The sequence below is a fragment of the Ascaphus truei genome, chromosome 3, assembly GCF_040206685.1.
Source record: "Ascaphus truei isolate aAscTru1 chromosome 3, aAscTru1.hap1, whole genome shotgun sequence".
Taxonomy (NCBI): Eukaryota; Metazoa; Chordata; class Amphibia; order Anura; family Ascaphidae; genus Ascaphus; species Ascaphus truei.
The window spans coordinates 235185174-235208620 of NC_134485.1; the positions used below are offsets into that span (position 1 = coordinate 235185174).

A 23447-nucleotide genomic window follows, 5' to 3' on the forward strand; every position below is an offset into this window, starting at 1 on the left:
CACTCACTTATGTTATAGAGTATGTAATTATTGCTGTGTGGTGCTTAACACATAGATATTCCAGGTATATGATGGTCTGGCTGGAGTAAACGCTAGTATTGCTAGATATATTACAGGTGAATATGGTGGCACTGCTGTAACTACTGTATAGGCTTATACTGAGTTATCAGCTGAGTACTGCTCCTTATAGGGTATATATGCTGGTCAACTTGAAAGACCTTCCCCTAATTGGATATGTACTTTACATGTGTGGTGGTGATCTGGCACTTGAGGTGTTAATACCTGTGTTGGTTGCCGTTTTGCTCTATGTATGACCCCCTTGAGCTGATTGCTGTGGTGGGGGGTTAGCATTCAGGCTTCCTATATTGAGATAGTATTGTATTGCCAGCATTACTATATGCCGTTACTGTGTGGTGACTTATAAGATCATTGGATCTTATTGTGGTCCATTACTGTGCACGGGCTGAGATACATTGACTCTCTGAATCTGACTGAGTCAGTGTACATGAACTCCGCCTCCGCTCGTGCACGTGGTCACGTGTTCGCCGACGCGCGCGTTTCGCGAGTGCTTTGTCAAGGCTAGGTAATCAGATTACAGTCAATGTGTTAAGCACCACACAGCAATAATTACATACTCTATAACATAAGTGAGTGCGATTAACAACACACTAGGTGCACATAGACCTAGATCTGTTATAACGAATCTATAATGTACTATTAGCTGCAGTACACATACAGCATAGTACAGGTCCCACTCACGAGTGCACCTACTAGTATTGAATTACAGGGGTACTACATCTGTGGCTCAAACTGCCGTTACTTTCATCAAGAACCCTAGTTAACCCACTCTATAGAGGACTGCTAGGGCCAGTGAATTTTCCTAACACTGGACATTTATATACCACTGCACACTCATCTGGATACACTTATCCATAGAGTAAGAATCACTTGGTATTATTTAATCATTGTTTTAAACCCCAATATTTTAACGATATTGTCATTTAATAAAGTTATTTTAAGAATATCACCATTTCACACTGGATCAGAGTGCTATATATAGGGGTTCTGTCTGTCTACCATGTACACAGCTAAGCCTGGGACAAGAAAGTACAACATCTGAGGGCCCACTCACAGAAAGCTTTATTGCACCCATCAGTCTTAGTTCAGTCACCGATTCTGCATTGTGAAGCTTGTAGTGGTTGAAAACCACACGAAAAAAAGGCTGGCTGACTGGGATTTACAAAATGTATTCAATTAACATTCGATGTTTCGATGAAGACATGGCACCTTTGCCAGGATAAAAAAAAGTACAAACAAGCAAGGTATAATAAATACCCTAGGAACCCAATTAAAAAGTTTAAAAAAAATACTCACCCCACATATTGATGAAATGTTCATGGGTAGAGATATGCAAATGTATTTCAATGTGCTATGCAAAATCTTTTATTGCGCGTTTTGCACAAAAGGTCACAGTGCTCAAACTTTTTGCCAAGTCTTTCAGAAGAAGAAAGGCACATTTTGCCTGGTTATCTAACTTTCGCAAAATGTTCACACATTTCTACTCATCCATGTGTATGAGCCAGCATACCCAAGCAGCTCATCCTCCTAAAAATGAACAGACACCCATTTGGTAATGTTGGGTAAAAAAGTAATAATAGAAATTACAAACAACTCCACTGTCCAAAGTATTGTAAAGATAGAATATACCTACGTATGCTCACATTTATATAATGTGCGTCTATCACAGGTCCCCAAGACTGCTTCATTCATCGATGTCACATGTCATACAATGGTCAAAGTAGAAGTGATAAATTAAAAGAGGAAGCATAATGTGAGGGACAAGCTGTTAGGGGGGAAATCATCAATATCATGTAAAAGAGAATATTGATTTATCTTACAAGGATATCAGCAAAAACAGACCCATTAGTTTCATTGGACCATTATAAGACTGTTTTAAGGAATGTGTGAGCTTATCTAATAGCACAGTGTGCCAGCAACACAATGGGGCTTACCTTGGTTACCTTTCTTTTGATGATTAGTTATCTGCTTGTTTTTTTTAATTATTTTTTAGAAAAGTAAATCATGGCTGACATTGTCCATTATAGAAAGTAATACTTTGTGTGTTATTATTGTAGCCCCCCTAGGGACTACTATGTCAGCTAAGGGGTTAATGGCCTTAAGGGGTTAACTACTGTATGTGGGCTCACATAGGATAACGTCCCTCTCCCATCACATGATATGATGTGACTTAGCAGGAAAGAATTCTGTATGCATGCTGACCAGTGACGTCACCATGGGGGTATGTAGTTAGCCCGAAGGTTCTAGAACAGGTTCCTGGGAGTAACAGTTGGAAAGGCCTCGCAGGTAATAATCGAAATATGTTCCTATGTATATATATGTATGGTTTATGTATAGTTATACTGCCCTGTCCCTCTTTATTTTATAGTCATGGAAAGAGTCCCATCCATTTAGATTTCTATATGAGTTGGGGGAATTGTGTGCTGGGCCTTTGCCTCTCTAGATGGTGTAGCTACTAGTGAACAGAGGGTTAGATTTGCCCATTTTTGCTACCCAGAGACAGGGAGTAGTGACAAAGAGGAGATTCCATTGTTGGACTTCTGGAGGAGAGACAGTAGCGAGGTCCCAGATGTATATAGGATTGTAAATATGTAGTTTTAGGGTAGACCACGCTTTGTTGTTTTATAGATAGGGAAGTACCCCTTGAAGTTAGGTTACCTATTAGAAAATAAGTAACAGGCTCCCCTGAACAGGGAGACCTGTGTCCCCTAGGAGTTGCCCAATCTTCAGCTATAGGACGAGTCTAATCAAGAAGAAGGTAGTAAGCCCAGATGGCATGCTCAGGGTAACCCAGTAAAGACCATTTTATTCAAAAGATATCTATACATATATATTTAGGCACTGTACTGTGTATAAGTTTCACTGGATGTGCACTGAGCTCTGTCTGTGTTTCATGTCCTGTCTGGTTTTAAATATATATTGCCATGCTCATTAGCACTCCTCTGTGACACTTATATGCTTATATATATGTTGTGGTTATTTTGGGGGTTCAATATGAGCTTGCAGGTGTCCTGTATGTTTTACAATTCTTGTTCAGCTGGTCTTGGCTGGTGGGAGCGTGGCTCCTCCTACCTAGTTTGAAGCTCACCCCCTCCCACTTTTAAATGGTTAAATGCTCACTCCATAGCATCTCCCACTCTCAGGGAAACTTGCTTGCTTGCAGTTTGATTGTGACAAATCTAATACAGAGTGCTTTTCCTGGTAATGTACAGGTTAATAAAAGCTTCAATCAGACTTAGAACTATGCAACTAATTTTGACAGATTTATTATAAATCATTCTTCCTGGTAATGCACAAGTTATTAAGAATTTATATTAGTGTTAGGTACCCTTGAGATGTGGTCTGCCGTGTAGTAGCTCAAGGGCTTACAACACTTTGGCCAAAATGTTAAACTAAAAGACCATTTTATTCAAAAGATATCTATACAGGCATACCCCGCTTTAAGTACACTCACTTTAAGTACACTCGCGAGTAAGTACATATGGCCCAATAGGCAAACGGCAGCTCACGCATGCGCCTGTCATCACGTCCTGAACAGCAATACCGGCTCCCTACCTGTACCAAAGCTGTGCGCAAGCGGGGAGACTGTAGCGCCTGTTACATATGCGTTATTTACATCAGTTATGCACGTATATGACGATTGCAGTACAGTACATGCATCGATAAGTGGGAAAAGGTAGTGCTTCACTTTAAGTACATTTTCGCTTTACATACATGCTCCGGTCCCATTGCGTACGTTAATGCGGGGTATGCCTGTACATATATATTTAGGCACTGTACCGTGTATAAGTTTCACTGGATGTAGCACTGAACTCTGTCTGTGTTTCATGTTCTGTCTCTGGTTTTAAATATATATTGCCATGTTCAGTAGCACTCCTCTGTGACACCTATATGCTTATATATATGTTGTGGTTATTTTGAGGGTTCAATGTGAGTTTGTAGGTGTCCCGTATGTTTTAACCCAGTAGGGACCCTGATTTGAGTTAGCACTAAAGCAAAGAAAGAAGATAAATGATTAAAGATACTGTCGATGTAACCAGTCATATGAATGTGCCTCTCCAGGGACGCAACAACGCACCTGGAGAAGAGTTTGTAATCTGTACATAATAAATAAAGCCTGACAAAAGGCACCCTAAGCGACCAACAGTAAAGACATTTAAGTAAACTCCCTTATAGCGGGGCAGGGAAGGTTACACCTACGTCCTGGGTTATCACAATACAGGCATACCCCGCTTTAAGGACACTCACTTTAAGTACACTCGCGAGTAAGTACATATCGCCCAATAGTCAAACGGCAGCTCACACATGCGCCTGTCATAACGTCCTGAACAGCAATACCGGCTCCCTACCTGTACCGAAGCTGTGCGCAAGCGGGGAGACTATAGAGCCTCTTACACGTGTTTTTTTTTTACATCAGTTATGCACGTATATTATGATTGCAGTACAGTACATGCATCAATAAGTGGAAAAAAGGTAGTGCTTCACTTTAAGTACATTTTCGATTTACATACATGCTCCGGTCCCATTGCGTACGTTAATGCGGGGTATGCTTGTAGTAGCCTTGGGATGTAATCGGAGCGGCCATGCTGAGAGGCCCCCTGTTGTCTCCGAAAAAGTGTACTTAATAGAGGCATGCAGTACCTTGTACCGGGATAGTGATCCCACATGATAGAAAGGGTAACGTAGGATCTGGCCAAATTGATAGTGTTATGGTGCTATGCAGAAGATTGCCACTTAAGGTGGTAGTAACAGTAATAAACTTATGTACCTCCCTAAAGCATTAAGAGTGGATGTTACCTAGGGAAAATATAAATAGTATAAACACTGTGAATATAAATTAATGATGTCTATTGTGGATAATGTATGTGTGAGGAGCATTGTGGACGGCTGCTATAGCTCTTTTTTTTATACTATAAAAGTTTCTTGTGCCCTTCATTATTCCATCAGTATATCTACACCCAGCCTGTGCGGACCCAGCACCCTCATAAGGTATGAGAGACTGAGCAAAGCCATGTAAATAGTCAACTGATGCAAACTTCTTAAAAGGCGGGCAGGGAGGGCTATATTATTAAGTTATTTCATAGCATTATTTCAACAGATAAACATAGTGCAGAATAATGTATGCTTGAGAGTACTTTGATATCTTGAGTGTAGCACAGTGGGGGCTGAGGGGTGGGGTGTTTCTCTCATATGTATCAAGATGGTGCAATTCTAGGGGGAAAAACCTGTACCAGATGTATTTATTTATTTTTAAATCACATTGAAATCAATAGGATTTTTTTCCTTTGATACACCTGGAACAATATTTTTGCCCTAGAATTATAATGGTTGATACATATATCCCTGTGCTTTGTCTGTGTGGCATAGAGCATAAGAACTTTTAGCCTATTAGTGAGCAACAGGCATGGCCCCCAGCCTCTACTGGCCCAAGCATCTCTCTCGCACATTTATATAAAATGAGAAATTTGCATTATCACAGATGTATAAAGGCACGTATTGTAAACTGTGTGACAGCATGCAACTTGGGCAGTGTCGGAAGTAACGGAGGTGTTAAGCAACATGTATTACAATGGTTTGTAATACATTCTGTGTCATAACCCATTGTTTTCCTTTCTTATTTCTAAAATGTCCCATTAAACCTAAAATAAATTAAACCTACCTGTTTCCTGGCTAATGCTCTATATCAGATGTAATAAACATGATTAATGAGTTTCTTACCCATTTACTGTTAGAGCGGCCTACAGCAGCGAAAAGTGTTGAGTAATGAAATTTAGTTAATATTTTGGAGTTCCTTGGGGAGATTTATCAATAATCTGAATTTTTAGAATGTGCAGAATTTCTGGGTATTTTTATTCATATATATATATAAACACAGATTGGATGAAAAATGCTAGAAAGATCCTATATCCAAAAGAATCCTTTTTGTTACTGCACTCATGGAGAGTAGGAAATTATGGGGATAAAGTTGTCCAGTGTACAAATATTCCCTTAAAGCAATTCTATGGAATAGTAGACCATAACAGTAAAATACATTTTTATTAATATTAAAATAGGGACACAGGGTGTGAGGATATACAGCTCAACCCCGTTATAACGCTATGCTTGGGGTCCAAAGAATCACATCGCGTTATAATCGGATCGCATTAGATAAATTGTACAATAAAGTATTTAAGACACCAATAACCGTGTTGTAAAGTATTCATAAATACGAAAATTGGGAGCCTCGCTTGCATCGCGTTATAAGCGGATTCGCGCTGTAACGGATCACGTTATAACAGGGTTGAGCTGTATATACACTCATATATGTCCTCACACCCTGTGTCCCTATTTTGAAATTGATAAAAATTTATTATTTTACTGTTATGGTCTACTATTCTATAGAATGGCTTTAAGGGAATATTTGTACCCTGGACAACTTTATCCCCATAATTTCCTACTCTCCATGAGTGCAGTTACAAAGGGATTGTTTTGACATACACTACCGACACACTTTATTAGAGTGTGGCCGGCACCGCAAGCCGGGAGATTTCCCGGCTTGCTAGTGGCCGCCCCTCGGCGTCTTCGGGAGCCTGCGCCCCCTGCACGCGCGTCCAGGGGCTCCCCGAGGGAGCCCTGGTGTTCCGCGATCGCGGGACAGCGGCAGGGGGTTCCGGGGGACCCGGCGGACCCGGCAGCGGTAGGGAGAGCGCCCCGATCGGAGGGCGCTCTTCCGCTGCTTCGGCGCGCGCCCGTCACTCTCGGGCGCGCGCCAGGCTACTGCTGCGGCCAAGAACGGGCAAATGCTCTCGGGCGCGCGCCAGGCTACTGCTGCGGCCAAGAACGGGCAAATGCTCGAATAAACTTGGCCGCAGCAGTAGGATCTTTCTTGCATTTTTCATCCAATCTGTGTATATATAGGTACACTACCGACACACTTTATTGAAGTGTGGTCGGTACCGCAAGCCGGGAAATCTCCCGGCTTGCTAGTGGCCGCCCCTCGGCGTGCCGCGCGTCATAGACGCGCGGTCACGCGTCATCGGGAGCGTGCGCCCCCTGCACGCGTGTCCAGGGGCTCCCCGAGGGAGCCCTGGTGTCCCGCGATCGCGGGACAGCGGCAGGGGGTTCCGGGGGACCCGGCGGACCCGGCAGCGGTAGGGAGAGCGCCCCGATCGGAGGGCGCTCTTCCGCTGCTTCGGCGCGCGCCCGTCACACTCGGGCGCGCGCCAGGCTACTGCTGCGGCACAGAACGGGCAAATGCTCGAATAAACTGTGCCGCAGCAGTATTATATTCCCTGGTAAGTCTCTTAATCATACTTATTGGGTGAGTGGCATGTACACTATTATACGTTATATTTTTATTCATATAAGGTTTTTTTTCTTGCACCCCTGTTCTTGAATAATATGTCACTGTTCTGATTATTGTGTAAACCTTCCAACCAACCCCTAAGGATTTAGTAGTATGGTTAGTGTGTACCAGGCCCCACCCTGTGTTGTCATTGGATCTTGACATCACAGAGAGTATATAAAGGGGGAGGGAGTTTGACAGGGTTGGGTTCCAGGGGGACAAGAGGAGAGGAGCTTCGGGGAGAGTAGATAAGTGATGTTTATAAAGTAATAGTACAGACCAGGCCTCGCTGCTTATTATGTTGTAGATAGGGACAGTAACCTTTAAGTGAGGCTTCCCAAAAGAAGAAATAGTCCTGAATATTTCAGGAAAGGGAATATGGAACCCCACAGAGGCCCTCCGAAAAGAGGGCTCCCAGGTGTCGGCGGATCAGCTCTAACCGCGGATATGCATTAATATTCCTCATCAGTTTGTATGGAAGTGGAAGTTCCCAAACAGGCCAAAGGTATCGGTATTGGGTCACACGAGAAAGTCCCACCGAGACTCCCGTAGGGATCTATTGAGATCGGATTAATACCGATTATATTCTGAAGCAAGGGGGGGGGTTGGAGGGGGGGAAGAGGGCCTGGTCCCATATATACGTAGAGAAACTAAGTAAATGTACCACCATTCGATTGTTAAGAGGGGGCAATAATGGAAGAGCCATATTTATGTATGTCTGATTTAAAATACAGTGCAACGTTGTCAAAATGTGTATGAGCGGTCCCCGTGCTTGGGGACAAAAATAACTAACAGTTGTACTACAAAAGTTCCTGGCGCCCATTATTTTACAATCTGGCTACCTCATCACCCAGCTGCCTAAATCCAACCCCTGAGTCTAGGTAACCAATGCGGTGTAGCCATACATAACATACCGATGTAATCTCCCTAGAAGCCGGGCAGGAAGGGTTACAATTAACTATCAATACATCACCCGCTTCAGCCTTCTGAACATATCGGGATGTATTATAGTGTAAACCAGTGGTTCCCAAACTTTTTCGGTTCAAGGCTCCCTAAGGTGATCAGGATTTTTCCATGGTGCCCAAAGTGAAAACAAAGTTGTATATACATACCTAACAGTTGGAGTGTGCAGTTGATATGTCTCTCACACAGACTCTCACTCTCTCAGACACGCTCACGCAGGCACGCTCACACAGACACGCTCACACAGACTCTCGCTCATGCAGACTCACACACTCTCTCTCTCTCACACTCTCTCTCATACTCACACTCTCTCAAACTCTCTCTCACACTCTCTCTCTCACACACACACACACTCTCTCTCTCACACTCTCTCTCTCACACTCTCTCTCTCTCTCTCTCACACTCTCTCTCTCACACTCTCTCTCTCTCTCACACTCTCTCTCTCACACACTCTCTCTCTCACACACTCTCTCTCTCTCTCTCACACTCTCTCTCTCTCACACACACTCAGACACACACACACACACTCACAGGGGAAATCAGAACAGGGGGTGAATCGGAGCAAGGGCGAGAATCGGAGCAGGGGGGGGAAATCGGAGCATGGGGGGGAAATCGGAGCAGGGGGGAAAATCGGAGAAGGGGGGGAAATCGGAGCAGGGGGGGAAATCGGAGCAGGGGAGGGAAATCGGAGCAGGGGAGAGAAATCGGAGCAGGGGGGGAAATCGGAGCAGGGGGGGAATCGGAGCAGGGGGGCAAGGGGGAAGCAAGAAAGGCATGGAGCAGTACTCACCACGTGCTCCATGCAGGAAGAGGCGAGCCTCGCTTTGCAAGCTCGTATAGAGCTTGCTGCGGGCCCCAAAAAAATCCTGGCAGCGTGCCAAAATGCTGCCTGGCGCATCGCGAGCGCACTAAATCTTGTCACCCCGTGGTGACTGGGCGACGGGATTTATCGAGGTGCACGGCCGCGCAGGGGGCCCGGGCCCCCTCACTACAGGGCCCGAGACGCCAGTACCCCCTGCCGCCAACAGAAATCGTGGGGCCCGGGACAAACATTTTAAGCAAGGCCCCCCCACCCCCGCTGTTAATCCGATGGGCCATTAGTCTGTCTGCAGAAATGTCACTGAAATGTTGCAGCATGTGCCCAGCATGTACCTGGGTCTTGTTGGTGATTGCCCCAGATTTGTTTTAGAATACTCGTCGGCACTACAGTATGAGAACAAATTTGCTTTTATAACATTATATTCCTAATCCTCGTTTAATTTAATAGTTTGCCAATATTGTCTTGGGATAAACTAAAACACATTGTTGTGCTTACTGTATACCATTGGATGCATTGACAGCTCTTCAATGTGTTTACCTTTATAATATAATTATGCTTGTTTGAACTCAAACTGTCAAATTTAATCCTCATTCTTTGCTAGATTACTTGAGCCAGATAATGTTTCCTTTGCAAGAAAGCTATGATTTCTAATCCCATCAACATGCCCATTAAATCCTTGTTGTGTAACAGTGTATTCTTTTCTTCATTCCAATGTTCTTGCATATAATCTTTTACATGGGTAAAACATGAAAATCTTTGAATTCTTAGAGATATGTCATGCAGACAGAAACAGATGCACTTGCCCCCCCCTTTTTTTTTTTGCAATTCTTTTACTAATTTTTGTACTTGTATTTACATAATTCGAAAAATAGACAGCTGAAAAGACAATAGAGCTCTTAAAGATTAAAGATGTAAAGAGTAATAAATGCAAAAAGGAGACAGGTCAAAAAAAAATTAATTTGAGGGTCCGCAATGAGGAAGCCTTAGCCTATGGAATTGGACATTTGGTCGCAATCATTTCCCCGTGACCGCTGGCTGCTTGTACATTCAGGTATGTTTTAGGGGGTTTGGAGGTTAACTTTAGGGGTTTTAACTGTTGAGGTTGTAGGTTAACGTTAGGCGCTTTCTCAGTAAAGGTAGGGGGTTAACTTAAGGAGTTTCAGGGTAAGGGGTTAAAGTTTTTAGGATATGGGGTAGCGTTAGTATTAGGGGGTTAACATTAGGGACTTTTAGGGAAAGGGTTAAGGTTAAGGACTTACCTTAGCGGCAAAGTGGACAGTGGCTGAGTACCCTGCAGCAGGGTGAGTTGCGGCCAAGCAACAGCGCTCATTTGGTCGCGGCAAAACAGCCGTGACTAAATGTCCTAGACCATTACCATATGCCATGACGTACGCCATGGCCATTTGACAGCACAACTTTGTGTCCCTGTTATATGTAACTAAGTTGATATGATGATCTTGCCTTTTAAACAAGTGTGTTTTATGCACATCGATTACTGAAGGGGTTAAGAAATCTTCAATCATGTAAGTCTGTATGTGACCTCTTTGCACTGCGATTGTTTAGCCTGCTGGCAGATACAAATGCAATCATGTTTCTATGTGTGTCCAGAGAATTATGGCAGATGTGGTATACATTGGCAGATGGTGTAAAGAGATGCTCTCCACATTTCATTACTCACAGAGCTCCACACACTAAATACTGCACACAAAATATAGTTATCTGATGGTTATTAGCCAATGGGTTTTTAATTAATGATGCAAGGCTTTTTTTGATTAGATGTGATTAATTTCATGCAGATGTCTGATATTCCTGTGGAAACCCTGTCTGGACCAGAATGGCGAAAGTAAAACTGTCATGAAGACATCATGTGCCTCTTTTTGGGTATTACACATTCTTCTAATATAATTAGGGTGACCAGATTTTCAAAATGAAAAACCGGGACACTTTAAAACATTATTTATAAAACAATGTACATCACGTCACGCCCCCCCCCCTCGTTGCCATGACAACAAGACACTAACGTCAGGCGGTGACATGTTGCCATGACAATGTGGCATCACGTGTTGCCTCGTCACCATAATGCATCCCATTGTCATGTCAACTTGATGCCGCGTGACGTCACGGAGCAGCTCGTTGTTATGGCAATGTGTATTACGTGATGTCGTGCAGCCATGTTGACGAAATTTGGAGGGGAGGATACAGCCAAAGGCAAGATAAATAAATATATAATAAATAGATCTTAAAAATGTTATCTCCGGGTTAGCTTTCAATAGAAGGTGGCAACTCTGGCTGCAGTGTGTGTTTCTGTATACAGAAGTAGGCCCGGCAGTGGGTGTTTGTGTGTATAGAGGTGGGGGCTGCAGTGTGTGTTTGTGTGTATAGAGGTGGGGGCTGCAGTGTGTGTTTGTGTGTATAGAGCAGTGATTCCCAACCTTTTTTTTTGGAGGAACCCTTTAAGTATTTCGTTACATTTTGGGGAACCCCTATCTGGATAACATGTTCGACGGGTAAATCACAAAATAGACGTGTAAAGAAGTGGGGGTAATAAATAATAATTAACTCATACTTTTGAATAAACAATGTGTATATATTTTGTAATGATTTTGGTTTAAACATCCCCCCCTACATCTCACATCACCCCCCCCCCCTGCATCTCACATCACCCCCTCACAGATCAATCGATTTCTCCCCCCCCCTTCTTTCTCCCTCCTCTGTCTCACTCCCCCTTCTCGCCTCTCCCTCCCCTTTTCTCCTCTACCTCTCTCCTCCTCCCTCTCTCTCTCCTCCCCTCTCTCTCTCTCTCTCTCCCATCCTCTCCCACTCCCCCTCTCTCTCTTCACCCTCTTTCTCCCCCCTCCCTCTCTCCCTCTCCCCCCTCTCTCTCTCTCCCCCCCTCTCTCTCTCTCTCTCTCTCTCCCTCCCCCCCCTCTCTCTCTCTCTCCCCCCTCTCTCTCTCCTCCCTTCTCTCTCTCCTCCCTTCTCTCTCTCCTCCCTTCTCTCTCTCCTCCCTTTTCTCTCTCCTCCCCTCTCTCTCTTCCCCCTCTCTCTCCTCCCTTCTCTCTCTCCTCCCCTCTCTCTTCCCCCCTCTCTCTTCCCCCCTCTCCCTCTTCCCCCCTCTCTATCTCCCCCCCCTCTCCCTCTTCCCCCCTCTCCCTCTTCCCCCCCTCAACCTCTCTCCCTCTTCCCCCCTCTCCTCTCTCTCTCTCTCCCCCTCTCCTCTCGCTCTCCCCCTCTCCCACACACCGTCACACTCTCGCACACACCGTCACACTCTCGCACACACACTGTCACACACACACACACACACACTGTCACACTCTCTCACACACACACTGTCACACTCTCTCTCTCACACACACACACACACACACACACACTGTCACACTCTCACACACACACTGTCACACACACACTGTCACACTCACACACACACTGTCACACTCACACTGTCACACTCACACACACACACACTGTCACACTCTATCACACACACACACTGTCACACACACACACTCACAGACACACACACACTCACAGACACACTGTCACACTCACACACACTGTCACACTACCACACACACACTGTCACACTCACACACACACACACTGTCACACTCACACACACACACACACACTGTCACACACACACACACACACACTGTCACACACACACACACACACACACACACACACACACACACACACACACACACACACACACACACACACACACACACACACACACACACACACACACACACACACACACAGACACACAGACACACTGTCACACTGTCACACTCTCTCACACACACACACACACACACACACACACACACACACACACACACACACACACACACACACACACACACACACACACACACACACACACACACACACACACTGTCACACTCACACACTGTCACACTCACACACACACTGTCACACTCACACACACACTGTCACACTCACACACACACTGTCACACTCTCTCTCTCTCTCACACACACACACTGTCACACTCTCTCTCTCTCTCTCTCTCTCTCTCTCTCACACACACACTGTCACTCTCTCTCTCTCTCTCTCACACACACACACACACACACACACACACACACACACACACACACACACACACACACACACACACACACACACACACACACACTGTCACACACACTGTCACACTCTCTCTCTCTCTCTCTCACACACACACACACACACACACTGTCACACTCTCTCTCTCTCACACACACAAACACTCTCACGCAAGCAGTGTTTACAGCAGAAGCAGCCTCTCCCCCCCCCCCACTTCCATCTCTCCCCCCTGCAGCATCTCCCTCTCCCCCCCAGCCCCCCCATATGCCTACCTGCGGCGGCTGCGGGTTCGGCGGAGGCTGTGAGGCTCTGAGGGGAGAGGGAGAGAGCCGGGTTGCCGGGAGAGCGAGGGGGGGAGCCGGAGTGCAGCCTGGGTGCCGGGGGGAGCGAGGGGGGCAGCCGAGGGGAGCGAGGGAGGGAGCCGGGGGTGTGAGAGATAGAGTCGGGTTGCCGACGAGCCAGAGGGAGGGCCAGAGTGCCGGGGAGAGGCAAAGACCCGCCCCCCGGATACTCCATCCAATCCCCTGCGGCCTGGCCTTTTAAAGACCCGCCCCCCGGATACTCCATCCAATCCCCTGTGGCCCGGCACATTTCTGCAGAAGCCCAACCCCTGGCAGTAAGAAAAAATACTTGCCGGCTGCTCTGCATCCTCTTCCTCCCCGCTGCCGCGCATCACCCCCCCCATCCCCGCGCACAGCCGCCGACACAAAAAAACGGACATTCCCGGGACAGTCAGGCAACCGGTACAGCACATGAAAAACCGGGACTGTCCCGGGAAAAACGGGACGAATGGTCACCCTAAATATAATATACACTGCTAAGTGGGACTGACGCCTTAATGAAGCAAACTTTTCAGACAAACTTTACAAACCAGCGCCCTTTTAAAAATGATCTTGTTTTTTTTACATTCAGCAATCTTAAAATAAGTAATACATTTCACAGCGGTAAATCATATCATTTCTGTTAGATGAAATTGCAGACAGTTTGTGGCATACTGTAATTACAGTAAATAGAAAAAGGGCAACATCAAAACTAGCATTCCCTCCTCTTAGAACACAGCCTGTGGAGTTATTACAGGAGCTCCTATACCATCTGCTGCTTTAAATGTATCCAACATTACATCACAATGCTCTAGTGGCCCTTTAACTCTGATTTTTTTAATCTTGCCCTTTTTGAAAACTAGTTGAAGAGCCCTAACTTAGAGGGAACTTTTGCTTTAAAAGGGCCAGTCCCTCTTAGCACTAAAGACAATCTTTGTTAGTGAAATGCATTCAAGATAGACAATAACAGCCGAGTACAGTATCTGCATGTGGAACATATTTTTGAGTTACTGTATGCTGGATTTGGTTGTTACTGTAACTAGTTTCGCAGAATGTATTTTAAATTTATTTAGCTACTCGCTTTTGAATAATGGAAAAACAGATTTTACTTTCCCTTTCTCTAGACAAAGGAGACAATGGGATGCATTAGTAAAGTCTACCGGCTGCAAAACTGGGCTAACACCAGTGCACAATATTTATAAAGGGTAAGCAATCCCGTTGAAAGCAATTGAAGTGCGTCCTTTGATAGCTCTGATGCAATTAATTTGCACTGGTTTTATCCAATTTTTGTAACTGAGATTCTTTAGTAAATAACCTCCTCAAATGCAATCATTAAATAGAGCTCTTCTGAAGTGCACCTTGTTTTATATTAAACTTTAACTTTTTTCCATGCAGCAGCACAAAAACAATTTTTTAAATCAGGTTTCTTAAATGTGATGCCAGTCGGTCTGCCCTAAGTTGAAAACCTATTCTTACAATGGGGAGATATTTGCTCATGTACAAAGTAAAAATGGGACTGTCCTACATTCAAAAGTTGATACACTATACATTTAATTTCATATGTACAGTCTGTAATACCTCACTATATATATGTTCTCTAAGAACCAGATCATATATCTTGTTAATGTCTCATATATTTTCCCTGTCATATCAAGTGATTTTCAGTGTGCAAAATGATGTCAGTGCATCAACATAGGTCTGTAATAGGAGCACAGCATATGTCCCAAGAACAACTTAAATACTTTTCACAGGAAAAGAATTTAAGACAGAGCGGTGCCTTATAGCCACTTTGTAACATGTGCATGGGGGGGGGTGGGGTGTTTACAAAAAGGTAAAAAGCTGGTTAACATCTTCACACTGAGGGACACATTCATAATCCATCTCCCAGCTCTTATTTAAGGGAATAATTGGCTTGGTACACAGCCTCTCCCTTTTCCTGCTGCATTAGCTACGAGGCACAGGAGTGAGCACTATTCCACTGATGCGTGAAATGCGCTGGGGTAGTGATGGAACAAACCCAAGGGACAGTTAGCAGCAGGCAGAAGTAGCAATTCTCACTGAAAAATCACTAAAATAATTGACTTTTTTCTGGGTGAAGGATTGAATTATTTTTTAGAAAGTTCATGGTAACCAATTTTGTTTGGGGAGTCATTTTGTATATATATATATACAGTATATATATATATATATATATATATATATATATATATATATATATCTGTGTGTGTGTGTGTGTGTCTCTATGTGCGTGTGTTTGTCATTGTGTTTGCTGATGCTGCGTGTATTGTGTGTAAGTGAAACTGCTATATTAGGCCTCGGGCATGGTCAGCGCTTAGGCGCTGACCCGTGCTGAGGCGCGCTGCTGCTCGGCACTGAGCACGCTTGCTTGTGTCTTAAGAAATTTTAAGTTTCTGAGCTCGCTGGAGCGCAGGGCCGGTCACGTGAGCGGTTCGCCCAATGAGGGCGAACCAGCTCCGTGACGTCACTGGCCCGCCCCCAGACACGCCCACGGACGGCGCGCGCTCTAAGGCCAGGGAAAGCACCGCTTTCCCTCAGCCTCAGCGCGCCTCCGCACGGGCAAAGTGTCTATGGACTAAGCCTTAGAGGTGAACATACACTGTTGCCCTTGGCAGTGACCCAAGACACTATCCAGAAGTGGCATTTTCCCCCGTTGGCATTATCAATTCATAAAGTGTTCTGTTTCCCATTAGTAGACAACAAAACATCAGAGATGATTAAGTTAAGGGGTAATATAATCATACAAAAGAATTGGCTTTTAAAACAGTAAGTAGCAATTAAATAATGTTCCCTGTAGCCCTGAGGATGTGAGCCCACTGATAAGGTTGCATTCCTTTTTTAAGGATCAGAATGAAGTTTATGTTAAAAATGTAAATTAGGCCCTTTATGATATGCTCATATGCAGCTATCTATATCTCCTATGAAATTCAAAAGAAATACCGGGGATCTAACATCCTAATCAAAGACAGAATATTAAATACCTCCAGACATCTTTTGTAAAGTCTGCATAGCCATTTCAACTACATTTTTGAGAATATAGTTTTTATGTGCCATGGCCACAATTACTAGAGCAATGGAGAAACATGGAATTTAAAACAATAGTAACCTTACTGGGAGTGTAACAAAGAATGGTATAATTTAAGTCACAGCATGCGCTTGATGAGATCTTCGATACAAGCTTAAAGAGGCAAGCGATGCCGGTGATTTTTATCTGTAAAATATTTCTTTCTTTTACATAAGATTAAAGCAGGGAGTCTCCAGAGCCGAACCACATTAATTTCAGCTCTGGGGACTCCCTGCTTCCGGAGATACTTACCTCAATAGGAAGTGCCGGTAGCCGCTTCAGCTAGCAGGGTTCATGTAATAGCGGTGTTTCAAAGCTCCAGCACCCTTTGGGCCAGTAGGAAACCATGACATCATCAGGTTCAGCCTCCTATTGGCCCCTCTTGATGCAGGAGCTTTAAACTTTGCCGAGATACCGGCACCCCCTTTGAAGGTAAGTTTCTGGGCAAAACACTGCAGTTCATAAGAGCAGTTCATAAGAGCAGCATGTACACTGCATTTGACATTTTACTGATATATTTTCATATCCAGTACTAATACTGATGGTAAAGCCACCGGAGCATATGTATCAAGGCAAAGGTGAGCAATTCTGGGACAAAAGACCTGCATTGTATAGTATGAATCAATGAAAAAAAAATCCATTGAAAGTAATAGGATTTGTTTCTTTGATACATCTAGTGCAGTGTTTTTTTGCTCCAACCTTGCTCCATTTTTGCTTTGATGCATATGCCGCATCATTCCTGTGTACATCACTACTCAAGCAATATAATGTTCATCCAGTGTGTTCACGGATAGTTCTGGAGCGTATGTAGCTATAATTGGTGCAAAATATATTTCTTTGCCCACTTATATGTAATGTTTGTCTTTTGGTAAGCAATTTCTGCTATGACACAAATTGCTATGACACAAATAGTGTGTGGGGCTAAGGATCACGCAAGCTGAGAAACTAAAGTAAAATCTTGTCTACTTGAGAAAAAAAAATCCACCAATCTGTAAAAAAATATGAAAAAGAATCAAGTCCCTAATGCACATGATGTATCTGTCCTCAGGAAGTATGCTAGGTTCCTGTGGAAGGTGCCCCTGCGTTTAGAACTGTTGATCATGAGGTATGGTGTCACATTTATAATAAATTACACAGTTTTTAAGTACTGGACACTTCCTTTTGCTCTTGGATGTGATTTATGCATCGAGGATGCCAACATTTGTATTTTCTATGTGCATCCTGATAAATGTTTCTTAGGCTACAGCCCCAGTCACTGCGAGCATGCGTGCCTTGGAGCGCCTGGTGGCGGGTGCACCAGTTTAAGTTGCAATCTGCGGTCCTAGGGTCGCGATGGGACACGCGTCCAGAAGAGCAGGGAAGATTTTTGGTGCGGGGGTGCGACCATGACATCACGCGGCAGGTTCACCCTCATTGGCTGAACCACCGCCGTGACTTGGCCGCCACGCCAAAAGACAAAAATCTTGTGTTTTGTCAAAGGCGGTCACGCATCACGCTTTGTGCGCACCCGCACACATGCCGACTGGGGCCTGCCCCATAGATGGCTGTACTTGGTGTGCGGTGCTCACGCCTTCATGCATGCAGCCGCGGCCACCGGGGATGAAGCTACATATGACTGCATGAATTAAAAAATATTGCTGTAAAAAACATTAAACAACACAGGCTTCATTAAAGGTACAATCTCATCTAACTAGCTGGAAAATGTTTTCGTACAAATTGCCTTCACTTGCCCTTTTCCACATTGATCACACAGTATATTATGAAATTCTCCAGCAGCTTGAGACAGTAACATTTTGACTGGTCATTATGAACAGTGCCGGATTACCCTATAGGCAGACTAGGCACGGGTTTAGGGGCCCCCAAGAGTAGGGGTCCCCCGTAGGTTCCATAGGTGACTTATATATAGTCAGTTTTATTAAAGAAAAAAGAATAAATACCTTTAAAACATGAATAAGGCTCCAAGGTTAGGGCACCCTGGAAGTTGACTGTTATATAGTCAGTATTATTGAAAGCAAAAAGAATAAATAAAATGAATGCATACAGTACGTAAAAATAACATTTTTTTTTTCTTATCCAAAAAATTGAAAGACAATAATGAATATAATAATCTCTGCATGTAATCACGCCATCTGATTCAACTGGTGCTGGTCATTTGGTTCGTAAACTACCCATCTGTTGTGCGTTTGGCTTCCGCTGGTGGAAGCCCGCTGCTGTACCGCACAGGCTTGAAACCGTTTGTTTATACGCGGCAACCTACCACATCATACATTCTCACGCGACCACACGGCTATCGCTCCCTGTTCCTTCTGTTCAGACCTTCAAATAGGAACGTTTTTTTTTATTTCATTTAGTTTTATGTTCATTGACTGATTGTTAGCTTTTTCTCAAACTCCTTTTCTTCGATTTTTATATTTATTATAGTTTCACTCAATTTACAATCAATATCATTTTTGTCTTTTCTGAATCCAATTTTTCTTTTACAACTTTACAAGTCCTTGTTATGTTCTAAAAATAAAAATAGAGCAGTATTAACGGCTTATTTTTATATGTCAATCTTAAAATATAAATTAAAATGTTAAGACAACTTGAAAGTAAAATAATAGAACAAAAAGTCTGTTTTCCATTGAAAAAAGTGTTGTGATATTTAAAAAACAAAAAAGTTTTTCAGTGTACCACAGGTTTTTTAAAAATAAAAACCATTACAAACGTCGAGGAAAGGCCCCCACAATCTTGGTCTTAAGCTGCAGATCAAGCAATATCTGTATGTGTTTTTATTTATTAAATCAGTTCTGTACTATGAGAAAATACTTGTAGTATTTAAAAAAAAAAAAAACCCTGAATGACATTTTTAATTATAATGTGACAAGCATTTTTTTGTTCCTATAGCAACCATTTACAAAGTCACATCACCTTCCTCTTCTGAAACAGGCTCTGGCACACCCCTTTTTTGAGCCCTACCCTTTCTCTAGCAGTGCACCAATTGTATCTAGTGACTGCCTGGTCACATGATCTTCCCCACAGAACTTTGCGTCTTTGGTCCTCTTCTGCTGCACTAACAGCCATTTAGAGAACACTCGAGCCGAATGTTCACCGATCGATCACAGAAGAATGGATCGATCTGCAACTTAGCTAATCACTTGTCAGCGTGTGGATTGTATTGATGCACATATTAAAGGGGGGAAATTAAATGTAAAAAAACCCGGCACCTTGGACTGTTGCTTTAAGAAAGTAGCATGTATTGAGCATTCTAGCGTATTTCCTGTGCTTTTGCCAGTCAGACTTTAAGGTCAAAACGTTCAGATCTACTAAATATATGTTAGCTCTTATAGTGTCGGACTGACATACAATATATTGTTCTGCATTACAGGCTCCTCTGGCTTTAAAGGGGCAAAATTGCAAAGCAACCGGTACATTACAGTATTTGCAGAAATCTTGTTTCATACCCACAGTATGGGCTTTCACTTAATTCACCTCCAATAAATGTTGCCAAGTAAGGCTGCACCATTAAAGCTACTTATCACTCTTGTTGCTTGTAATTAAATGTATTATACCACGTAGGTTCACATTTTTTAATTATTATTTTCATTGCCAAACATAATGTTATTTATCATGATTATTGTCATCAGTCCGAAGCGAAAATAATATTGTAAGAAAATCAATTAGGAATTGTGAGTTTACTGATTATATGCAAATGTTTTGTAAAACAAGATGTAAAATACATTATATATATATTATTTTTAATTTCACCAATATACTGGATTCAGAGGTGCACACAAGCACAATTTCTAATGAGATTTGCATGCACCAATTTTGCCCAAAATAAGCAGTGTTTGCAATGCTTAGTACAGTACATAGCCTCCAAGGAGTAGACAGATAGCATCAAATTTGTTTTCGGGTTGGTTTTGCATTCAGTAAAGGAGTTCATAATAATTAAATACATTGTCTATCTTGACATACATTTTAGCATTGCCTAGGCAATGTCAATGCATCCACTTTGTTATTACAGTAGTTGAGGTTTTGTCTCATTAGTACACATTAGGTTTAGTTTTACTTCATATTCATCAGGGGTCTGAATGTAGACATAATAACAAGAGATTTTAAGCAGCTATACAATGGGCAAATACATTTTCTCTTAATGTTACATTAACGTCCTAGCAGCTGACTATCATAGATTTATTGCGCTATATTTGTGTACTATATGTAGGTGTTCCTATCAGAGATTATTTGTTTTTGATTTCATTTGCCGCACTTAACTGCTTAATATATTTTCCTGTTATAATATATTTATATTTCAACATCGTAAAATCGTGAGGTATATTCTTGAAAATGCGCCTCCACATCATTAGTTACCATCTAAAAAGTATTTTTGTTTTCTTTAGAGATATTTGTAATCCCACATCTTTTGTGTTTTGAAGACACATCTTGTATACAGTACCAGATGAAAAAACCCACAATAGATGGACACTTTCAGTGAAGACCCAGAAACACAGAATAGTTAAAGAAATAGCAGTGTTGATGAATAAATAATTATGTGTGATTTTGCATCTACATACTGTACTTGTAATATTTAGAAAAGGTAAAACATTGGAAAGGGTCACGTTATCATAGATGTAAACTGAAGATAAATCATGTTATTGTGGCAGATGGACGTAGGATGAAACCATGACATATTAAAATCATTATCTTACCAAAGCAAGAATTGACAAAGCCATACCACTGACAGCCATATTCCCCGCCGATCCACTGGCCTTGTATGCTGGATGTGAAACTAAGAGTTGTGCCAGACACACAGACGAGCATGTCACTGAAACTGATGTTTAGCAGCATCATGTTGACTGGAGTTCTCAAGGTTTTGAACTTGCAGAAGAGTATCAACACTATAAAATTATTTAGAAATCCAAATACAAGGATAAACCCAAGGAATATGGCCACCACAGTGTGCCCAGTCCTAGACATCACAGGTGCCTGTGAAACATCACTGTCTATGTATGGCAGAGAGGATTCCAAGCTGATATTGTTTGTCCAATTTCTGCTCATTTCCGACATCATGGCAGATGATTCCATAAATGGCATATTAGCTCTTGTACATATTAACAGAGATACACGAGTCCACAAATCCTGCTGTCTTGTTTTGTGCTATTGTTGGCGGGTGATTTCCACAATACCACCATGCTTCATTTTTAAATATAGTAGAATCTAAAAGATAAATAGAAACAACAAGCATATGTTAAACTCAACGTGTCCGTTGGTACACCTGTTTAAAAAGGGGGTTTCATAATGTTAATCATTTCAAAGGTTTATATATAATTTACAAGTTTCCCTTCTTGTGTCATTAGTTGTATAGTATTTTATTCAATTGAAAATGTCAAACATCTTTGTTCAGTTAAGAAATGTACTTGTATTCACAGTTACTGTTTTTGTTTACTGCTTTAAAAGGACACAGAATAGATGTATCTATGGTCCTAACATAAATATAGATCAATCTATAATGCTATTGATTGATAAATCCTAAGTAAGGGTTTTTAAGTGTTTCTAAATGGCAGCGCAAGATTACATCTGCGTGCTACGGCTCAACCCAACAGGTCTGTTACAGAAAATCACAGGCACTCATTTAAACAGTAACTCGGGATGAAAGAGATATTTAAAGAAAAAGGACATGTTTCTGTTGCACTGTGATTACTCTGTCAAATGTAAATTCAAATCAGATTTAGTATAATTTAGTAAGGTTTAGTATAATTTATGTCTCTTCAGACCTGACAAAGTTTAAAAAAAATGTAAACTACTGTAGTTGGGGGAAAATGTACACACGGTGACACATTATAATAGGTGGGTCATGTAACTCCCTCCTTACTGTTCCTCTCAGCACTCTGCAAAATGAAAGCTGGTGCATGCAGGTCAAATTGGATCACCGTCAAGGCTATGCTAAATTTATGCTAAGACATGCAAAATAGTTAAACGGATGTGTCGGTTGTGCTCCAAATTTGCCTTGATACATGTTCATGTCTCAGTAACAAGCCCTTTAAAGACTTCTGTATTTGTGACTTTTACTCCACAGCAACCTAAATAGTATTGCCATGATATTGAGTCACTGCTTCCACCTATGTGAAACCAGAGACACCCACTCTTTAGGTAACCCACGTTAGTGGCTCAGGTCATCAAATGGCAATTTTCTGTGAAACTAAATTTTGATAAGACTGAAAGCAAATATGTAATCCTAATGTGCCCATTACAACAGGACCTTCAGGATGTGAATCCAAGATAGCTGTCTGCCAGCTGTTGCCATTGTTTGTAATGGAATGGTTCCCTAATCAGCTTGATAGAGATTATTTAAACATGCAAGGACTGTAAAATCCCTGCAACTCTTATTAAATCTGACTTGCTTTATGTTTCAACTTCTGAGAAATGCACATAAGAAAGGTTGTATGCACACAGAATGTACAAACAGCATACAGCACAGTATAACTTATAGAAAACAAGGAATAAGCAGTAAAACAGCTGTCTAGGACATTTGATTGTGGCCATTTCACCACAACCAAAGGACCGCGGCGCTTTGCCATGAGTCACCCCGCTGCCGGGATCTGTCACCGAAGGCTGTTTTGCAGCGCAATGCCTAAGTTTAACCCGTACCCTAAAACCCCTTATCCTAACCGCCTACCCTAACCACTAAAAAAAAACATCCTCACCCCCTGCTGTAACTGCTAAAACCCCTAATACTAACCCGTACCCATATCGCTAAAACTTACTTTCTCCTAGAAGTGC

The 23447-nt window shown here is 42.7% G+C and overlaps 1 protein-coding gene across 2 annotated transcripts in view; it reads right to left on the reverse strand.

The window, feature by feature from the left end:
• The window catches only part of LOC142489483 (opsin-3-like), a 150364-nt gene that overhangs the window by 95945 nt on the left and 30972 nt on the right, over positions 1 to 23447 (reverse strand). For both annotated transcript variants that reach the window (XM_075590359.1, XM_075590360.1), the window contains exon 2: positions 21377 to 21884. In XM_075590359.1, coding sequence (XP_075446474.1) covers positions 21377 to 21761 — 385 coding nt within the window. In that variant the 5' untranslated portion in view covers positions 21762 to 21884. The remainder of the gene's footprint in view (positions 1 to 21376; positions 21885 to 23447) is intronic.